The sequence below is a fragment of the Achroia grisella genome, unplaced genomic scaffold (genome assembly GCF_030625045.1).
Source record: "Achroia grisella isolate CSIRO2021 unplaced genomic scaffold, CSIRO_AGI_Agris_v1 utg702, whole genome shotgun sequence".
Taxonomy (NCBI): Eukaryota; Metazoa; Arthropoda; class Insecta; order Lepidoptera; family Pyralidae; genus Achroia; species Achroia grisella.
The window spans coordinates 1,567,663-1,588,565 of record NW_026712999.1 but is presented as its reverse complement, the minus strand read 5'-3'; the positions used below and the strand labels follow the sequence as shown (position 1 = coordinate 1,588,565).

The window sequence follows — 20,903 nt, the reverse complement described above, 5'->3', positions numbered from 1 at the left end:
TCAAATCTTTTGTCATCTAAAAAATGTCTGTCAACCTTAAGAGATGACAAATACATTTGGTCAGTATTTTCTGAAATTTCATAAGAAAAATATGAATATCAATATATTTATATATATAATAATATTTTATTTTACCTCTGAGTTTGCTATCTAAGACTAGAACTAAGTTCTTAAATATCTTACTTTTTTCATTATTCTTGCAATTAGTAATTAATGGAATAATTTATATTTCATCACATGCCTATAAATGTTGATTTTTAATTTTATAAAAGTTTATTTATTTGTTTGATGGAAAACGCTAATGTGAGACTGTTTGTTCGAATTGAAATAATACTAAGCATTGGATAGTCCATGTATCATAGCAGGTTATCTCATATATAAAATTCTCGTGTCACAGTTTTTGTTCCCATATTCCTCCGAAACGGCTTGACCGATTCTCATGAAATTTTGTGAGCGTATTGAGTAGGTCTGAGAATCGGCCAACATCTATTTTTCATCCCCCTAAATGTTAGGGGTAGTCCACCCCTAAATTTATTTTTTTATTTTAAGGCAAAACAATGTTTGCCGGGACAGCTAGTATGTATACATAAAAGTATATTGTAACATCATGCTACGACCAATACGTGACGCAGACGAAGTTGCGCATGTCAGTTAATATTAAACATAACTTACTGAACATCCAAAATCAAAACGGCTTTCCTATACCCAGGTAATATAGGACGCCGTTATTCAATTTCCATCAAATGTCTGCAGGATAAAAGTACTAAACCCTCACTAACATAAGCAGCCGACCTTTCAAATATCTTTTGATGTACCGAGCCTGTTACACTTGTGAGACAAGTGCAAACATCTGAGCTCCTAGATCATGGATGAGTGACTCTTCAGAACAAAAGAAACGCAAACGTGTATGAGAACTTCTTTGTACTTTATAATGTTACCCACTTATTTTGAAACTTGTTGCGTTCGACTTTCGACTGATTTCTTTTAGGGACGTTTTTATTAACGTCTGGACTTCCAGGAAATAAAACCATACAAAATTATTATCGTAATATTACTATCAATATTACGGTATAAGAATATGAAGATGAGCTATCTCATCTTAATACAGGTTTGTATAAACGTAAAAGGATGAGAACCACTTGTATTGTGAATTTGTAAATTGTGTTTTATATAAACTATTTTATATTTTGTAATAGAGCGCCATGTTTTCACTTTTGCTGATGCAAGCAAACTTTCCCGGTACGATACAACGTAGAGAAATATTTGTCATTTTAGAAAATATTCAATAACTTACAGTCTAAGTTATTCGCTAATAATATGGCTTTCTATATGTAGAAGAATTTTCAAAATCGGTTAAAAATTTTTATTTATTCTATCCCGAGTTTTGCAGATATTTGATGCGGCTTCATAATCACAATTGTTTTCATGAAATATGTACACACATTGTTCACACTAAACTGTATTACGATGTTACAGATAATTAAGAAGAAAGGATAATTTTAATACAAACTCAATTAATTAGTGACATATGAAACATTTATTCAGATTAATCTTTTATCGTATCACGAGGATACGATAAAGAATTAATCTAATTAAGATGAAAAGATAATTTTTATACAACTCGTATTAAAATTATCTTTTCATTTTAATTATCTGTAACATCGTACGAACTACGGAATTAGTTATTGCTATTAGAACCAGTATAAGAATAGTATCAGTCCTGCTGCATTTAACTATTACGCATATAAGAAATTTCATAAAAAAAAATCGCTTAGTATGTAGTATGGTATTAGTATAAAGTTGTCATGCATTTGAAAATAGGACAGAGTTTCTTGTCAGTTCTTTTTCATTCAAAATGATCTATCTTATTATACATGCATGTAACAGACATAAATAAATAAAGATATGTTGTTTTGATTATTTGAATTATTTAAGAAAACAAATTTATTATCTAATTATAACATTTATAAACCGTGATAAATATTCACAGTATGTCAGAAATCTTTGAACTAGAATTTCCATTGTTTTCAAGATGGAAACATTTGGCGTCGTTCATCAGATTGCCGCCATTACAGTCAGATTGAAGGGGAGATAGTTTAGTGACGCGGAACTGCCAAATCGACACTTTTGTTCAGAAAACATTAGGCACTTGGAGTTACTTTCACGCTCATAAGCTACTGACGTGAACAATTCAGACAATATTGTTATATCATTACAATATCGACCTCCGCATTTACGTTGATATATCTATATGAGGTTCGAAGTTCGATCCTCGACTACCATTCAAAAAAGGAGAAAATATAATAAATAATTTGAATTCTTTATTGACTGCATATATTTCTCATTATTCAATTCTTAAGATACCAATGACACAAACTATTCTCCTGAAAAAAAAATATACTTACTAAGTATGTACTTTTTATTTTACATATTATACACAATAGTTTATGATGTCCCATGTCAGTAAGAAATAAATATCTGTATTTTAGGAGTCAGAATTTTTCATAATGTAATTGAAAAACTTGTATATTTAATTATAATAGCGCATGCTGTCCGTAGATGTATTACTTCACACATATAAAATAGAATCATCTAAAATTGAGTAGTAGAGAAATACATAGATATGGATACATAGAAAGAACTACCTATAATGGATATTTCTACTGAAATATAAAATTTCCCTATTACAAAGTCATTCAAAGATCGACGGCATTCGTTTGAGGTCGTGCTATCATTCTCTCCTTGTCCAAACATTACCCATAATAACGTAAACGCATCACGTAACGTAAATTTGTCTCGCGGCAAGTTTTACACGGCGTTCTATATAAAAAGTGTCGGCAATAAAACAGACATTTGTAAGTTCGAGTCGCGACTTGTGAGAGTGAAGTTTGTATTCGAGATTTTGTAGCCACTACCATCGGTACGCAGTCGATAACTTTGTGTCTGAAGAACTTGTGGTTATCACTGGTTCAATGTCGGTGTCGGTGGTCTAGTCGCGAGTTAGATTCCTCGCACGGCATCATACACTTATTTGTTGTATTCATGAGTATGATTGTTTGTGTCGGTCTGGTGTATTCTATTAATATTTAATAATACATTATTATAGCATGTATTTACAAAAAGTTGTCTAGTACCCATAACACAAGCTACCTGCATATTTCTGCTTACCTTGGGATTAGATGGATTTGTGTGAATTTTCCAAGTGTATTATTATTATTATTATTTAAGTTTTACGCAACGTAGGTACTATTAAAAAAAATTCTGCAATTGAACAGACATTTGTAAGTTCGAGTCGCGACTTGTGGCGGCGTTTGTTTATGATACTTTTTGGGTAATACCATTGTTAGCAGCCAATATACTGTGTATGACCAACTTACTTAAGGTACAGCTTCTAGTAATAATTCTCTCAATCTTTTTAAACTACAACGTTGGCAAACGTGTATGTAGCCCACCTAATAATAAACGGTTACCGTAGCCTATGTACACCCAAAACACCTAGATGTCACGTGCGCGTCGCCGGCTCTTTAGAAACCTTAATATACCATTCATAAAAAACGGACAGCATGGCCTGTCGTCTCTCGAAAAATCCTCGGCAGGTAGTTCATTCTCCAAACATTCAAAAAGTAAAAACTGTAAACGGTGTTTTGTGGAAAATGTTGCCATTAAACAGGTTTTTGTAAGTTCGAATCGCTACTAACGAAATTTGTAAGTATTCGATATTCTGTGAAGACTGTTATTTATCTGTGGGAACGGACAGATTGTATTGCTTCAAATACTCAGACACCTCCTAGATCCCTTTGAAACTAGACCGTATATATAAATAAAAGTATTATTATCATTATTTATTCAGTATCCAATGTTCATGTAATTACACTTCTATGTAAATACTTTGCCCGTGGTAAGACCCTTTTAGAGAGTTGTCCCAACTTATGTGTCACTGAGTGAGTTTTGAAAACCCCGTGACAGAGTTAGGCGTCAGCCGTCTTGTTGCGACGTCTCTGTGATTAAGTAGCTCGACTCACTGTTCTTCAAACAAACAGTACACCGCAGTTTCGATATAATTTCTTTTTTTTTTATTTTTATAGCATCACCACTGTAAAATTGAAACATTGCATCTCTGCGCATTTTCTGCCGTGATGATATGTATCATCAAGTGGAATTTATTCACATTGTTAGCACCTGTTGAAATACCATCATCCCACAACTCACCATAGATTTACACATTGTGGAATCACTTTCCTTGCATTGATCGTTTCGAATATTACCGACACGATATTGAAATCTACAAGAAAAGAACTAATTCATACTTAACACCTGCAATTCCCGTGCCTTGTGGGTGCTCATTAGGCAGCGGTAACAACTTTACACTTATCATCAGGTGTAACTGAAACTCGGTTGTCACAGATGCTATAAAAGAAGAGCAAAAAAGAAAAGGTTTTACATCTCAATGTATAATATATAGTTCATGTTATAATCCCGAATGGTCAGAGACATCTACTGTTGATGTAGTGAGTGTAACACTAGATATGTCTATATTTCGTAGAGTACCTATAATACAAGTAACAGAGAGAACGGGATTGTTAGTAATGTGAAGTAATAATGATCCCATTGCTAGCAATGTACCATGTCAGATTGACCTCTACGCGGTTCCTCCTGGAAACCATCGTGATAAATTCCCTGTGAATTTATCACGATGGGCTAACTGATCTGACCTCATGCTCATCTTATCATCTTCCACTGGTGCACCGCTAGCGTAAACCGTTAGCGCAGGCGGGTGCACCATTCCATTATCATCCTCAAAAAAAAAGTAACAGCGAAGGAGGGAAAGGATTTGTTAATAATGTGGAGTGGTGATCTCATTGCTAACAATGTATCATGTCAGGTTGACCTCCTCGCGTTTCCCCCTGGAAACCATCGTGATAAATTCTTGTTGAATTTGTCACGATGGGCTAACTGACCGGACCTCATGCTTATGTTATCATCCTCCACTGGTGCCCCGCCAACGTAAGCCGTAGGCGAGTGCACCATTCCATAATCATCCATAAAAAAAAGTAACAGCGAACTTACAGCCATGTCTCTGATTAATTTGTCATCAGTATTTCAATCACCGTAGAGCTATAATTCGATGCATAGTTTTTTTTTGTGCCTGAATGTAACAATTTCATATTTTACTACACAAAAAACATGCCTCAATTGTTACAGAATCAATACCAATCTAACACGGGAATAAACTCTTGGTTCCAAAATGAACGGATACATCAATTAGCGAATTGTATAATATACGTATGAAAAATACGATGTAATTCCTTTATTTTCATTGGATTGACATGAAATTTATTGTACTGCCTATGAACTTTTCATACGTTGTCATTCCTGAAGACACTGTACATAATACTGTTATAAGGGTGGTAGGTACGCTATAGCCGAATGATAGACACGTATGTACGTATTGTATATTTTGTAAATTATAATGAGGAACCCAATGTGATGATCTTAGCACTTTTGATTGACTTCTTCCCATTGTAATATTTAATTTATATTTTATTGCAGGAATATGTACATGTACTATTGATTTTTAATTAAGATACATTTATTAATACAGCAGCAGGGTCGCCATATAAGGATGGTACTCGATAAGCAATTGATAAGCACATTTGAGTGTATATTGTTCGAATATTGTTTTAACCAATACTTTTATACTACTTATGTACTTAGTATCTACAGTGTGCCATATCCCTTCCAGGCGGCGTGTAGGCAGAATTAGATGAAATGGCGATACTCATACAGACGACTTTGTAAAAAGTCTACTTCTAGTTATATGCCTAAATGTTAATACACACATATATATATATAATTTATACCTCAAAAATAAATGTCAGAGTTTCACCCTTCCAGAACGTTGTTTTTGGAAAAGTAGGTATAAAGCCAATAACACCGAACCTTCGCCAGATATAACCAAACAGAGGAAATACAACCTTGTGTCAAATTTATTAAGGTCATAATTTTGATATATTCATATTCAACTCTCTACTGAAACACACACATCTTTCAGTCCTTTTGTGTAGTAACTGTCTTATTTGCAGCAATTCCGTCATAATAGGTAGGTACGTGAGATGCAAACGAAAATTTCACCAAGTATCTCTCTTGCGGAGACTGTAATTTATTCTTTCTCCGAGTGAAGAATTGCTATTCATGAATATGAATTGCGTTGTTTAAACGAGCCTAAATTTTTATTAAACCGAACCCCCACACTTGGGAGGGATTCGTTTTAAAGCACCTTTCAAATGATATTTTCCGATAGCAATTTTATGAGAGTATTCTAAAGCTCTTGTGATTATCGCTTGTGGTTTGATATTAAAATGTAGTCTATCTTCAGTACTTTATGACTATTAGCTCTTTTTTCATATTTGGTTTTTTATCTCATCACAAGCTCTTATTTTTTAAAACCATTCAAGACACATAGATTCGATTGTGTTTCAATTGTCACATAGTACCAACTCTTAAAAACATAGTGTCGTTTGTTCTGTGCTTTGTCCTAAATGTAATGTTCTTAAATAAAGCGCAATAAAAAATAAATTTTCTGTTCATTTTCCGTGATCGTAGCTGGTGAAATGATTGATATGATCAATAAATCACACCTATGTATTTATATTGCGAACAAAATAGGCGGCACCACTCGGCAATAGGTCCTTGTTATACGAGGCCTGCCCCGGAAACCAATTTTCGCGGTTTTGTACTAAACATAAAAGCCAATTTTATGAAAAGGGTCCACAGTCATTAAATGAAAGGTAGGTACGTAGTTTTTTACTCGGAAATTTTCATGGATTCTTCAGTAGGGTAAGATTTTTTAATTTTAATTACCTACTCCACGTCAACAAATAGGTATTTAAAACATATTACGTCGACCCCAAATGAATGGGATAAAGAAAAAATAAATGACGTCGACAAGCCACCAATTAATGAAAAAACATAATTGTAAATATTTAATACTGTGAGTATACCCTTATAAGAGCACGCGTGCGTACCAGTCTGGTTTTTTAACAGATATGAATAATAATAGTACCCTCGCATGCGCTAACGTTTTACGCTGATAAGGCACCAGTGGAGGACGATAAGATGAAGATTTGGTCAGGTCAGTTAGCCCATCACGACAAAATCACCAGGAATTTATCACGATAGTTTCCAGGGGGAATTGCGTGGAAATCTACCTGACATGGTACATTGTTAGCAATGTGGTGAGCAGTCCATATAACTAACAATCCCTTTCATTCCAGTACCAGTCCAGTAGAAAGATATGAAAAAATGTATTAGTCGAGTTTATTGCCAGTTCGTGCTGCCAACTGTAGTAGCTAGCCGGATAGTAGGGATAGTGATAAAAAATATGTCGTAAACACGATAGATCGAAAGGTATAAATTAAAAATTGATATTATTTAGATGATCATGAAGAATTCAGCAGAAATTAACCATAATGATTTCCAATAAGACCGCTGAAGGTCGATCTGACTTGTACATTGGACGTTTAGGCTCCACTAATGACAAACCTCTATCGAGTGACTGCACAGTTAGTGCGAATAATTCAACTCTTATTTAAAAAGTAAGAAAAATCATTTAATAAAATTTCACTGTCATATCTCATCATAAAACCGAAACCCAGATTAAAAGCAAACTGCGTGGCAATTGATATAAATTAGACAGAAGTACATAGTCTATTTTGGTAAAAATGTATCTTCACATCGAGCAATAACGTTTAACTTCAATACTACTAATATTATATAAATAGTTATTTATCCAACACTTTACAGTCTCCACTAACAGGTAATAGGAAACCATGATGATTGATTTCTATTTGTATGGGTATACATAGAAGCTGGACTTCTATTGCTTTTACTAAACCGTATTTTGTATAGCAATTTACGATCTCTTTGTGAGCTTTTTCGCGTGTGAAATATAAAAGCGTGTTATTAAAAAACTTTGTTATACAGCCAAAAATAAACAACCTAAGAAAATAATTTGAAATTGGAATTATGATCTACACCTATATGTATACGAGTAATACATGCTAATATATGTTTTTTTTAATTCCGACTTCTGAGTAAGGCTGGCAAAGAATTAAACTGATAAGGACAAGTTTAATCCGTCTCCTTTGTTGCTTTCAGTCGCTCCTAATATCTTAAAATGCATCCTACACTCCCTATTCTCATTTTCTTCATGTAAAGATGATGTTGCAAGTTAGTAGTTACTGGCAGCCTACACTAAAATTATAGAAAAATAAATAAGATGTGTCAAAAAATATGATAATAAAAATAATCTTTAAATTAGTGAGTGCCGCATTATTATTATATCTCGCCGTCGTCAATATATAAAAATATATGTGTATGTATAATTAAATAATAGATTTTTAACAGATGCTACATCCAACAGCATAAAATAATTCGAGTCCAACGCAAAGATTGCATCCTAATTTTATTTGGTGTACTTCCTATTTAGCAATATATTTATTTTAGCTTAGAGATAAATAGATACAAAATAAATAATGTTTGTATTTATTACTCTGCAAAACAGATATTGTGGCAATCACTACAAATATTGTCACCATTGTAGGAACAGGCTGACCAACCCGGGGCACACGCGGCCAGCGGCCAGCTCGCTATTTTATAAATATGTGGACTATACCAAAAGGATAAGTAGTATATTCCTTGCAGTTAGTTAAGACACACGCAGTTTGCTCGGCATAAAGTTTTGTGTATTTTACAAAATAAAATAGGTTTCCATAAGGGCCTTTAACTTTAAAAACCCTGTGACCCTCACGCCCATATCTGGCGCCCATAATATTACGATATAGATCAAATCAATGTCCAACATGCAGCCAAATTCGAGTTATAATATTCGATTGTAGAGTGCGCTCAAGTCGACACAGCCATGCGTCTCGCGAGCAGTCGAGCGGAATACGCCGATAACTTTGCACTTCGCACTTGTCCATACCTTATGAGCTGTATTAAATGACCGCAATTTACCGAATTACTTTTATTCTAGCGGCCAAAGGCAGTACGATTTGTTCCCATGTCAATAACAGATTTAGAATTATTAGAGGTAGATTCGCTAATCAGTTACAACCAACGAAAGTGTCTTTCAAATCATAGAGCTATATAAAAATATTGCCATCGATCCCCATAATAGATAGTCAAAGCAATTGTCATTTGCCGATATCTGAACATTTAGCTTTTTACATTTGAATGTAACTTCTGATTCGTTTGACTTGTTATCGGTGTTACCATTACCGGAAAATTAGCCAGAAAATTGAATGCAGCCACATTTGAACAAGTCGATATAATATGTAAACCACTAGACCACAACGCTCTCACTAATCAAAACTATCAAATACAATAATTGGGAAAGTTACTCGTCTTAAAAATGTCGACGAAAACTCGAATGCTGAATATAAATTTTATCTGTGCATCACACTATGCGGTTGGTTAGGCACAAAGAGTATCTAACAGGATATACAAAAAGTGTATATGCAACAATCTGTAAATCACATGTGATACAATGCCACTTGACACAAGTCTTGCAAATGATATCTCCTAAAACGTTTAGACGCGGCGGTGGTTTTCATTATATAAAAATTATAAAAACTGGCTATATTTTCTATTATAATATGGCCATATGGATCTATATCCAAAGCCATATAACATAATTAATAAAAAGTCTACATACTGTCAATGTTTTTTTTTGTTCTGTTTTTTCTTTACAGGAAAGGCAAAGGGAATCACACCCATAAAGCCATGCTGTCAAAGAAACATCTCTGAGTGACAGATTTCTGATTGACAATTGTGTAGTGACATTCGGCCGATTCATAATTTTATATACTTTTCCTCTTTATACCTATGTTAGTTCATATAATTATTTATTTTTGTACACTGTTTATTTATTTGTGTAGAACCCATCAAAATGGCATCTACATCCAAAGATAGTACTAATTGTACTATAGCGCATAATAATTCAACTGATAACTTGGAGCCTGGAGCGTGTCCTGAAAGCATTCTGAATCCCACGGACTCTTTTGAGGAATTTGCGTCGGAGATGAGTTCGAGCCTTCAGGATAGAGACAATTCTTTAACAGCAAAATGTAGCACTATAAGTGAAATTCAAAGTGAAATTGGTGAAAGTTCTAAAGAGAATGTACAAATGAAAAATACAAAATCAAGTGATGATTTACAAAATAAAGCTGTAAGTTTGACTTGAGTATTTAATCTCCCTCTAAAATTGACACTATTCAAATCTATTGTTAAGATAATACACCATATATATTTTTTTCTTAGAAGCTACTACAAATCCAAGACTTTAGCACCATATTATTAGCAATACTTTTGGATTCATAATTAGATCTATAAGTGATACTATCTTTCAATTTTACTTACCTATAAGCCTATATGAAATAATACAGTAACATACAGTCTAACATTGCCTTCTGTATAGACAAGTGTTTACATTTTATTTATTATTAAAAGTATTTAATAATATTAACTATATAAGTACCTCAGTCATTTACCAACCAATCCGCTTATAGCACACTTACTGATTGCGGATATACAAGGAACAAAAAAAGAAGTATATATTACAGTTTTCTACCTACAAGACATGCTATGCTAGCTTGAGATTACATGGCGACATCTGAATAGTCCAGGGTTATTATTCTTTTTTTTTAATTTCAGACAGTGTCAGCATCAGCTAGCAGTTCTAATTTAACAGAACAGAATGGTGTTGATGAAGATGGTGATAATGATAAAGATGATTATTTACAATCACCAGAGTTGGTAAATAAGGAGAAGCATGTATTCATACTCAGTTCTGCTGGAAAACCTATTTATTCAAGGTATAGTATTCTTCAGGTTTTTTTTTATAGACAACAATGGGGTATTGCATATACAAATATCTTTACTATGGATTATAATCATAGCTCAAATAAAGTTGCTATAAAAAATATGTTGCAAAGTATCCTTACCATGTTACTTCATAAGCATACAATAAATCAGTTATTGTTAAAAATATGAATGAGTAGTTCGGAGAGATTTTTTACCAATGAACTTTTATTTCTATGTTAACACACAGAGTTTATTTTATTTATTACACCAATGGCAACAGCTGTTTATTATATACATAATATATATTACATAGTTTTAATAATAAAATCATATTTATTAAACAATGCCTATTTATTACTCACTAAATGATTACAAAAATGCATTATTTTCATTTAATATTAGACATGGATACCTATATAAGCATAAATATTAACAAACAAACATAAAAAAATATTAATTACAAAAAACTTGGATGTCATAAGGGGCTAAAATGTATTACATTAATAAAGGATCTTTCAATTTGAATGAAATGGTAATTAGGATGAGGGGGAAGCACAGTATATTTTTATTTTTTATGACTAAAGCTTAAAACTTCCAGATATGGAAATGAAGACAAATTAGCTGGTTTGTGTGGGCTTATACAAGCTCTGGTCAGTGTTGTAGAAGAACAGAATCAAGATATTTTAAGATCTATCAACACTAAAGACTGTAAGGCAGTGTTCTTGGTCAAGGGTCCTTTAATACTGGTTGCGATGTCAAAGTCTAACGAGAGTGAGACACAGTTGGTTTTACAATTAACGTAAGTACTGCTTATACATTTTTTTTACAATAGGCACAGAGTCCAATCATTGAAGTGTTTGTTAGTATGGATTAATGCACTAATATCAGGAACTACTGGTTTAAATTAAAAAATACTCTTAATGTTAGACAGTCCATTTATTGAGGAAGACTAGAAGCTATATAACATTATGCTATGACCCATAGGTGTGTATTATGAATAAAAACACACAAAGTTGCATGTCTATAGACTTCAGGTATGGCATACATGGCTGTTCATCTTATAAGTGATAGTGTGATAGTATGATAGTTTGGCATGCCAGTCAAATAAAAAGATATTTTAAACTTTATTAACACTCATATATTGTCCCATTTCAAGTAATCTTATTAAATAGAGAATCAGAATCTAAATTAATTATTTTATAGAACAATCAAGGTCTTTAGGTCAGCTTAGGTTAAAACCTAAATAGAAATACAAAATTCTTATAAAGCAGTGGAAACTATTTTGTAACTAAAATCGTAAAGAACCTGTGCATAAAAAAATCTACTAATATGATAATAGCAAAAATGAGTATGATTCAATTAATTTTTGCCTTAATCAAACATGGATTTTGATATATACATATACATAGAGTTTAACACTATACATATATGTATGATTATATGTACAGCATATATATATAATAATTATATGTAGTATTTTCATAATAACTAGTGGTCGCCTAATGGTCCACCTTCGACCATAATTAATTTAAATTATAAGTTTGAAGATTATTAAGGTTCTATTATCAAAGGCTATATACTTCTATGTGTGATTCAAATACATGATAGTATGTGTAATATTTTTTAATTGAATTTATGTATTTTTATCCATAATTAAAAAAATATTAGCATGCTGCACTCCTCTGTATAAACTATAAGTGTGCAAAATTATATACTTCTCCATCTGCGCAATTTTTTTTACAAAAGGATACAAAGTATTTACTTCATGCATTAATATAATGATATTTAATGAAGAACATAAACATAGGCATATATAAATATTAGTAATTATTGATAACTATGTTACAGATATGCATTCAACCAAATAGTGTCAGTATTAACATTGACCCAGTTAAATAGGATATTTGAACAAAGAAGGAACTATGACCTGCGGAGATTACTGGCTGGTGCAGAGAGATTGATTGACAACTTATTAATATTTATGGAGAAAGATCCTGCATTTTTATTAGGTGACGCTATTTATTTTAAACTGAAATGGCATACAACCCATTGGCCTACATGATGGTAACTCTGAATGTTATGTTCTGCATAAGACTATGTAGAACATGTTGGTGGTTTTACACAATCTGTAATTATAGAAAATAAAACTGATATAATTAGATCTATCTATTGTAAAAACTCTATTTACTTTGACAAACTCGGTGGTATAGCGGTTTAGCACACCACTTATTTAAATGGTCACAGGTTCTATTTCTCACACAATGCAAACATTTATAATGATGAGTATGTATTGTATGTATTGGTCTGGATGTTTTCTATGTATAATATGTATGCATTTACAAAAAATTGTAACGGACATATTTATATCAGTGGCCTAGTATCTATAACACAAGCCCTGCTTAACATGGGTCTAGATGACACTGTGAATTGTCCTGGGTAATGGAATATAATTTGGAACTTTATAGTATTTTTTTTATAACACAGGGGACTGTGTTTGTTATGTTTGCTTTCTTCAGAGTAATCTATTTTCTAATGGAATGATTACTTATAGCGACTTCTGTATTCCAGGTGCTGTAAGATGTTTACCATTACCAGAAAAAGCAAGAGAGAACATAACAAATGCAATAATATCAACATGTAATAAGATACGGGATCTTGTTTTCGCTATAATGATTGCTGGCAATCAATTAATAACTCTAGTCAGGATGAAAAAATACACACTACATCCATCAGACATACATCTGCTATTCAACTTGGTGCGGAGCTCGGAGTCATTCAAAACGGCTGAGAGTTGGACGCCGATATGCTTGCCCAAATTTGATGCTACGTAAGTTATATGATATACTACTATTTTTTTAATGTATGATAGTGGTATGGTGCGCTAACGGTATACGGTCGTGGTAGACCAGTAAAAAAAAAGAAAATAGCAAAAACAATTTTTCCTTAGTACAATTATCATAATGTCATTGAAGAATTATATTTATATAGGTAAACTACAGGTTTCTTGTCTTATCTTAAAGATTGCATGTACTTTCGTATTATGACTAATCTAATATATAAAATTCTCGTGTCACAGGTTTCGTGTTTATACTTTTCCAAAACGCCTTGACCGTTTTTCATGAAATTTTATATGTATATTGAGAATAGATTTATAACTAATTTTTTTACCTCTAATTGTAAGTGTAATTTAATTTTTATGTTTTTATTATGTGGCATTAAAAAATACACACAAACCTAAGTTTTCACCCTTCTATCACCAACCCCTATTTTTTAATAGCGATGTTAATTTATATAGCAAAACAATGTTTGCCAGATCAGTTATTATAATATACATTTATAAATATATATAATAATATACATGTATATTATTATATGTATCTTTATAGCATTTTGATTATATATAAATAATTATTAGTATAATAATTTAAAGTTATTAACATATCAAATTGAAATATTGTGAGACCCTGTGCCATGCTCTTTCAAGATGCCACAAATTAATTGTAACAACTTTATCACACTTTATATTTTTATAATACAGCAATAAATACAAATTTAGAATTTTATAAAGAAAAGTTTGTCCAGTACAAAAATATTGTTCTGCACATGTTATAAAAACAACTGTATGCTGTAATTGCAGAGGCTTCCTACACGGTCACGTGTCGTATATATCAGATGACTGCCAGGCGTGTCTACTGCTTCTAACCGTACGGCACGATGCTTTCTTCACTCTATCTCAAGCCAAACACACAATAGCCGAGAAATTAAGACGGGCAAACTGCTTAGTCGCTATAAACGATGCTCTGAATAGAAACGAGGAATTACCAACCACAAATCCACTGAAACATATTGGTATAGCCGAAATAAGACATTTTATGTACAAATCTAAGTCAACCGCGCAACTGTTCACCTCGGACCCCATAAGTCTAGATAGATTGCAAGATTACAGGATAAGGCATAAAGAAAGTGGTGACGTCACAGTGAAGAAAATTGAAAAGTTGTCAGACATAGATTATGTAAGGAATTACAGGAAATTCTGCAGTCAAATACATTGTACATCAATACCGGCTAAATTAATATTTAGATCCAATTCACATGATACTGTGTTAGCTTGGGTAAGTATAAATTAGTGTTTCTAATGGTTATATGTTATATCTTCATTCACTTGTAAAGGTCGTCACAAGTTCAATTCTCGCAATTTTCAGATATTTGTATTTATAAGTGTTATATATCCATTATGGGTATAGAAATACCCATAATGGATATAGAAATCCCATAATGGATATAGAAATCATACTTATAAATGGTATGCATTATAAAAATGGGTGTATTAAAAAAAAGTATACTTAAACATTTCAGTCATTTGTTCAGTTATCTTTTTCTGAGTTGAATTGGCGCTGTTTGAGTTATGTTGAATTTTGTTGTGTAGTATCTGATAAATTATCATGCTTAAAGGCCTAAGCTTATATAACTGTATGTAAATATAAAGAAATGAAAAGAAAGTCATGAGGCGAACTGCTTGTGATACCATGGATTCACAGTACGGGAGCCGGATCCATTGTAGGCCAGGGAATTAAACTCGAAGCAGTCTCTAGGACTTGTAACCTGTGTATAGGTCTTTGTATTTAATAGAATATTATATAGAATAAATATTAATACATACTTAAATTACAGGTGACAAACGGTTTCGAACTATATGTAACGTTTGACCCGTTAATGGAGAAAGACCACGCCATCAGGGCTGTAGACCGACTAATACAATGGATAAAGAAAGAAGAACATCGGATCTTCATTATGAACGCGCCCACTTTCTAGCTAAAATCTTTGGTGCCTTCATTAACTGGCATTATGAAGTTATAGCTCTAATGAGGAGTAAGCAATATAAACTTTATATATAAATCACATATTTTTATAATTGAACTTTGTGAGAATAGCATAAATAGTACCCCACAAACATCCAAAATTTCAATGTAAATACATTGAAATTGCAGTGTTTAGCAAAATTTTATCTAGTGTGCAAATGTTTTTAAACGTATGGGAGAGACTTTACTATTCTTAATAAGGTATGTTCACATGAAAGGCAACCGTGTCAAAGACCATTAAGTAACAGGATTATATACTGACACATTTACGATAGTTATACTGTAGACACTGTCTAATGACACAAATAAATGTATCATGTGACCATTCCCTAAGATAATGGTGATCGTCTGTCTTGTTCCTTATGAAATTGCATAGGAATATATTTAAAGCTGTATAGTGTAAGATGTTTTAAATAAACGTTTTTGTAAATTAAAATATTTGCCAATGTTTCTCTATAGTGTTAGATGATGAGTGGCTTATAGTGTAAATACTATGATTAATTAATTGTATAAAATAATTTATAAACAATATTTGTTTACTTCAGTCAGGAACGTAGCAATATGAAAGATTGTACCTAATTATATAATTTAAATCTTCCATAGCCTATATTTTGACTTTATTTGAAGGATGGAATAAAAATTCTAATATATTGAAGTTCCTATTGTCTTTTTGACAAGTCATTTACTAATTTTCTCCTTACACTGACTGAAGTTAGTACAATTACATCATAATCATTAATTTATTTATCTTAAGATCTGTGATTCACTCATCTACTATATAGTGTTATTAGAAGCTGATAAGAACTTATGGGATGCCAATATGTAATGTTAAATACATAATCATAGATATCATCACAGATAATCTCTACTGCAATTGTTCATTGGGATGATGATATGTAAACTTCCTCAATAAAGTTCTTGAGATTGAGATCGGTCAACCAAATTCTGCAGCTTTATATGTTAACATATAGATAACAGAAATGTTCTTCCAAATACTTTTTCTTGTACGACACAAGCGCCATCTACAGTAAGTTAATTAGCAAACTTCTCAAAATGCGAGCCTTACGTTGACAAATTATTATCGCAATGGGATGAACGATTTGGAAGCACATAAAAACGAATGTAGATTTTTATATATAAGAATATGAAATAGCTTACAATCTGCTAAAAGGTTTAATATTTGTTGCCCATACTGGAAGATAAAAACTCACCATTTTGCAAATTATCGTTACTAATTTCTTCTGTTTATAAGTATGCTACATGTCGTCGTTAGTCAATCAGGGTTTGTACTCGTATATTTCTTACGTGCTTTTATCTTATACTATTTTCACGGAACAAGACCTAATAGGCAAATATAAATTAGCATTATATGATGAACTGCCCACGCAACTTTGTCCTCGTCACCTATTGGTCATAACGTGATTTTACATCGCCTTCGATAAATAGGCTTGCATAACCGTCACTAAAGAATTTTTCAAATTCGAACTAGTAGTTCCTCAGATTAGCGCCTTCAACTAAACAAACTACTTTAATATTGGTATAGATTGGTCGCTATAAACACAGGCTGTGTACACAGTATGAGTACATATTAGTCTGTTCTTAGACAGATAAAATTTGATATACTTGTTTTTAAAGTATATCAAATTTTGTTTATTTTATCATACCTGTCAAAATGACTTTTATTAGTCTCGATAAAACTCGAGAACAAACAGAGGATTAAGAGGTGAGAAAATATGAGGAATTTTTTTATTGCCAACGGTGACGTAACTATACCATCTGAGACTTATGGCTAATTATACGTATATATGATATATACCTAATTTTGTTACTAAGGGAGACGTTATACGAAGTTATCTGCGTGGGCAGGCGATTATACGACACAGAAAGCGCTATATTAGTGTCTCTCCGTTAATATAGTATATAAATTAAATATGAAATTTGGTAACCATCTAGCGTAATTACTCTGTACCTGATATTGAACTTTGTAGTTAATATCGTAGTGATGGGTAAAGATTATAATACTTAAAGAGAATATATTACATTTCAACATATAAGTGCATTGTATCATTCATTATTTATGTTATCGATCATAAATTTCTAAAATTATGAATTCATAGGAAATTATATCTATATATAAGCGTGGAGACTAGCTACACATATAACTAAGAAGTTGAATGATGAAAAAAAACAGTGCTCCATGCTAATAAGTAACTTGCTCTCCTTTCCCCACCTCTACTGGGCTAGAAGTAGACTCGCTCGCACCTGAACAAGAAGCTAAGCACACTCATGCGTCGGTACATTGTTAAATCTTATGCCGCGAATCCATATAGTGATTCATTTATACTTATGATTATTATGTTTGACGAGATTAGTATGGAATCCATCTGGTTATAGGGTAAAATAGCAATACCTACTGTTTTTCATCAATATAAAATAGTTGCTGTAATTATGTATGGGATCTTCATGCGTCATCAATACAGATAATAGTCGAATCATTTAATCTTATATTATTAGTTGTAGTCTTCTGTTACCCTGTATTGATCGCAATTGCGCAGGTTTAGGTTATGGGGCCTGGAGGTCCCAAAACATAGTAAAAATAACCACGCTACTGAGATAACATATTCACATAAATTTCTGATGCTGCTAGATGTCATGCCAGCTATATTGTTATTGTATGAGAGTTAATTTTATTTAAAGTATCATGTGGAGAGTGAATCTTGTTTGTAACCCAGGTATATATAGAATACATAGTTTATACAACTTGTAATCAGAGATTTTTTTTTTATTAAGCCAATTAAGTCTCTCAACAAGAGAACAAAACTGCTTGTATGTGGAGTAGTAATGTGTTCTACAAATAAAAAATAGGAATTAAATGTAATAATTATTTACGTAAAGATCTCATTCCATGCTTATGTTTTGTATCACACTATTAATAATTATATTGATACTTATGAACAATCTATTAACCATAAAACATTCAAATTATTTTAAAGTCATTACATACTTCCATTAATATAAATGTAATTTATGCTTAAAACTTAGGATATAATATTTATAAGATAAATCTGCTCACAATCTGTTCAGTATTGCTGTAAATTGTTATTGAAACTAATACAAATTGATTGTTCTATGTAAATAGATCACATGTTTATTAAATTGTTGGTCCCAATAGATGTATATGTTTAATTTACTTTTCCAAGTTTTTAAATAAATATTTAAATTACACCTTAATAATTTCCTTAATAATAATTTCTTATTTAGTAAGGAAAAGTAGAAACATTGAACAAAGAAGCCTTATCCTGAATTCGTAAAAAAATTATGAATTTTCTAAGTATTTTAGCAAGAGATATTTTGAATTTGTTGATGGAAGGATATAAATGGATATATATCAACTGATTTTATAAAACTAAAACATATATAAATTTAAAATGTTTATTCATGTCCTATACTAATCTAATATCTACCACCCCTTTCTCTCCTTCTGTCAGGTTCATGCCTATCCCGATCTCTTCTCTCTTTTTCTCTATCTCTATCACGCATCTCTCTTCTTTCTCTCTCCCTCTCTTTTTCACGCTCTCGCTCTTTATCACGTTCTCTTTCCCTTTCTCTTCTTCGTTCGCGGTCTCTGCTTCTTGAGCGTTCTCGTTTCCTATCCTTTTCTCTTCTATCGCGATCTCTAGATCTGAAATTGAAATTTGTTAGAATAATTATAAATTTATCTGCTGCATGATAATTAAATAAATTTCAAATTTATTATACAACCTAACTCCAGTCAAAGAAAAATATTACAAGTATTTAGGATAGTAAGTCCGAGACTTCATCAACACCTAGTAAAAAAAATACGAAATCTTGGACAGCTCTCTGCATTCTTAGATTTAAGAGTAGAGATAACTTTATTAGTTCATTTAGTTAACAATTTTTTTGCCAATATTCCCAGAAATGCATTTTTTTTATGTCGCACATATTTCTGAAATGGCCCTATATTATCACTTTTTCTCAACAAGCTGTGTCAGTCTTATATGTCTAACGCATCCAAACAAGATACAACAAATATTAACCTGTTGTTTTGAACACAGCATCTTCTACCAAATTGCGTACATCAGACATATATGTCTGACATGGCTCATGTAGAACTTAGCATCAGACACATATGACTGACATGGCGATTAACATGTTAATAAACTAAAAATTTGCCAGCCTACTACTGCCTTTTTGATATCCAAGCAAACTACTAACTACTACTACTAGTTTGCAAAAACTCTGTGAAATAAATTGTATGATAAGTTATGTTTAAATTATACAGTATGATAATAAGACAAGACTATATAATAGGATCATGAGCTTTTGTAGCTAATTTAATAGTAGTAATATCAACAAACCTCTCTCTTCTCCTGTCTCTATCTCTTCGATCTTTATCTCTTTTGTTTTCTTTGGCATCTAGTTCAGGATTATCTTCATCAGAAGGCATATCGTCATCTAAATCATCGTCCAAAGCAGACACTTTCTGATCCAATTCATTGTTTTCCTCGAGCACATGACGTTTCTGAATTCGTGGTAATATTACGTCGCACAATCTCTCTTCTCGGAGTAATTCGTCGATAAACTCGTCCATATGTACAATAGCATATTGTCCTTCTCGGTTCTGCCGCCTTAATTTTCTATTATCATTGTATAAAGGTTCGAGGTATTTATAACAATCAACGGAAGATCCTGTAAGTCTCATATAAAAAGCTCCAAGTGCACGAACATACTTGAACTCTTCGTTCTTTATAAATTCCACTACAATATCTTTTTCAGGTTGTATTTGCAGCATTTTTAATACAAGACACAGAAAAGGTGTTGGATAAATAAAACCCCCATGCACGCCTCCTACATATCGCAATTCCATGGCTTTGTCGACAAGTAATTCCGCTGTTAAAGCAAAACATTCTTCTTTCCAGTATTTCGAATCGTAAATACGAGATCTAATGATTTTTTCAATTAAATATTGAGGATTCGTGCCTCGAATCGATTTGGCGTCTTTTACGGTACGGTTAGCCATTTTTTTTGTTTAGTTCGCGTTCTCTGTAATCTGTCATATCTGTTACCATGGTTAGTCTGCTCTCCATAACATCAATTTGGTTGCATTGATTAAAGAGTCAACCACAGATAAGCAAATTAAATTAAATTTCCTGTTTAAAA

General features: G+C 32.2%; 2 protein-coding genes across 2 annotated transcripts; one reads left to right on the top strand and one right to left on the bottom strand.

Annotated features, from left to right (window-relative positions):
* Positions 1 to 9,863: 9,863 nt before the first annotated feature.
* LOC131850154 (protein SAND) lies at positions 9,864 to 17,892 on the top strand. The gene is made up of 7 exons (XM_059200328.1): positions 9,864 to 10,228; positions 10,714 to 10,874; positions 11,462 to 11,662; positions 12,712 to 12,872; positions 13,432 to 13,690; positions 14,501 to 14,975; positions 15,535 to 17,892. The coding sequence occupies exons 1-7, from the start codon at positions 9,950 to 9,952 to the stop codon at positions 15,673 to 15,675; spliced, it is 1,677 nt and encodes a 558-aa protein (XP_059056311.1). The 5' UTR covers positions 9,864 to 9,949; the 3' UTR covers positions 15,676 to 17,892.
* A 1,097-nt stretch (positions 17,893 to 18,989) lies between these two features.
* Positions 18,990 to 20,800, bottom strand: LOC131850153 (pre-mRNA-splicing factor 38). Its single transcript, XM_059200327.1, has 2 exons — positions 20,102 to 20,800; positions 18,990 to 19,404 (listed from the first exon to the last, which is right to left on the bottom strand). Exons 1-2 carry the CDS (start codon positions 20,761 to 20,763, stop codon positions 19,176 to 19,178), a joined length of 891 nt encoding a protein of 296 aa, XP_059056310.1. The 5' UTR covers positions 20,764 to 20,800; the 3' UTR covers positions 18,990 to 19,175.
* Between the last annotated feature and the right edge of the window lie 103 nt (positions 20,801 to 20,903).

Bases quoted from the DNA above. Each gene is read 5' to 3' on its own strand.
- LOC131850154 (XM_059200328.1), top strand. From the start codon at position 9,950: ATGGCATCTACATCCAAAGATAGTACTAATTGTACTATAGCGCATAAT. The intron at 10,229-10,713 runs GTAAGTTTGACT...TTTTAATTTCAG, and splicing joins ATGATTTACAAAATAAAGCT to ACAGTGTCAGCATCAGCTAG. The intron at 10,875-11,461 runs GTATAGTATTCT...TAAAACTTCCAG, and splicing joins GGAAAACCTATTTATTCAAG to ATATGGAAATGAAGACAAAT.
- LOC131850153 (XM_059200327.1), bottom strand. From the start codon at position 20,763: ATGGCTAACCGTACCGTAAAAGACGCCAAATCGATTCGAGGCACGAAT. The intron at 19,405-20,101 runs GTTTGTTGATAT...TTTCAATTTCAG, and splicing joins AGAGACAGGAGAAGAGAGAG to ATCTAGAGATCGCGATAGAA.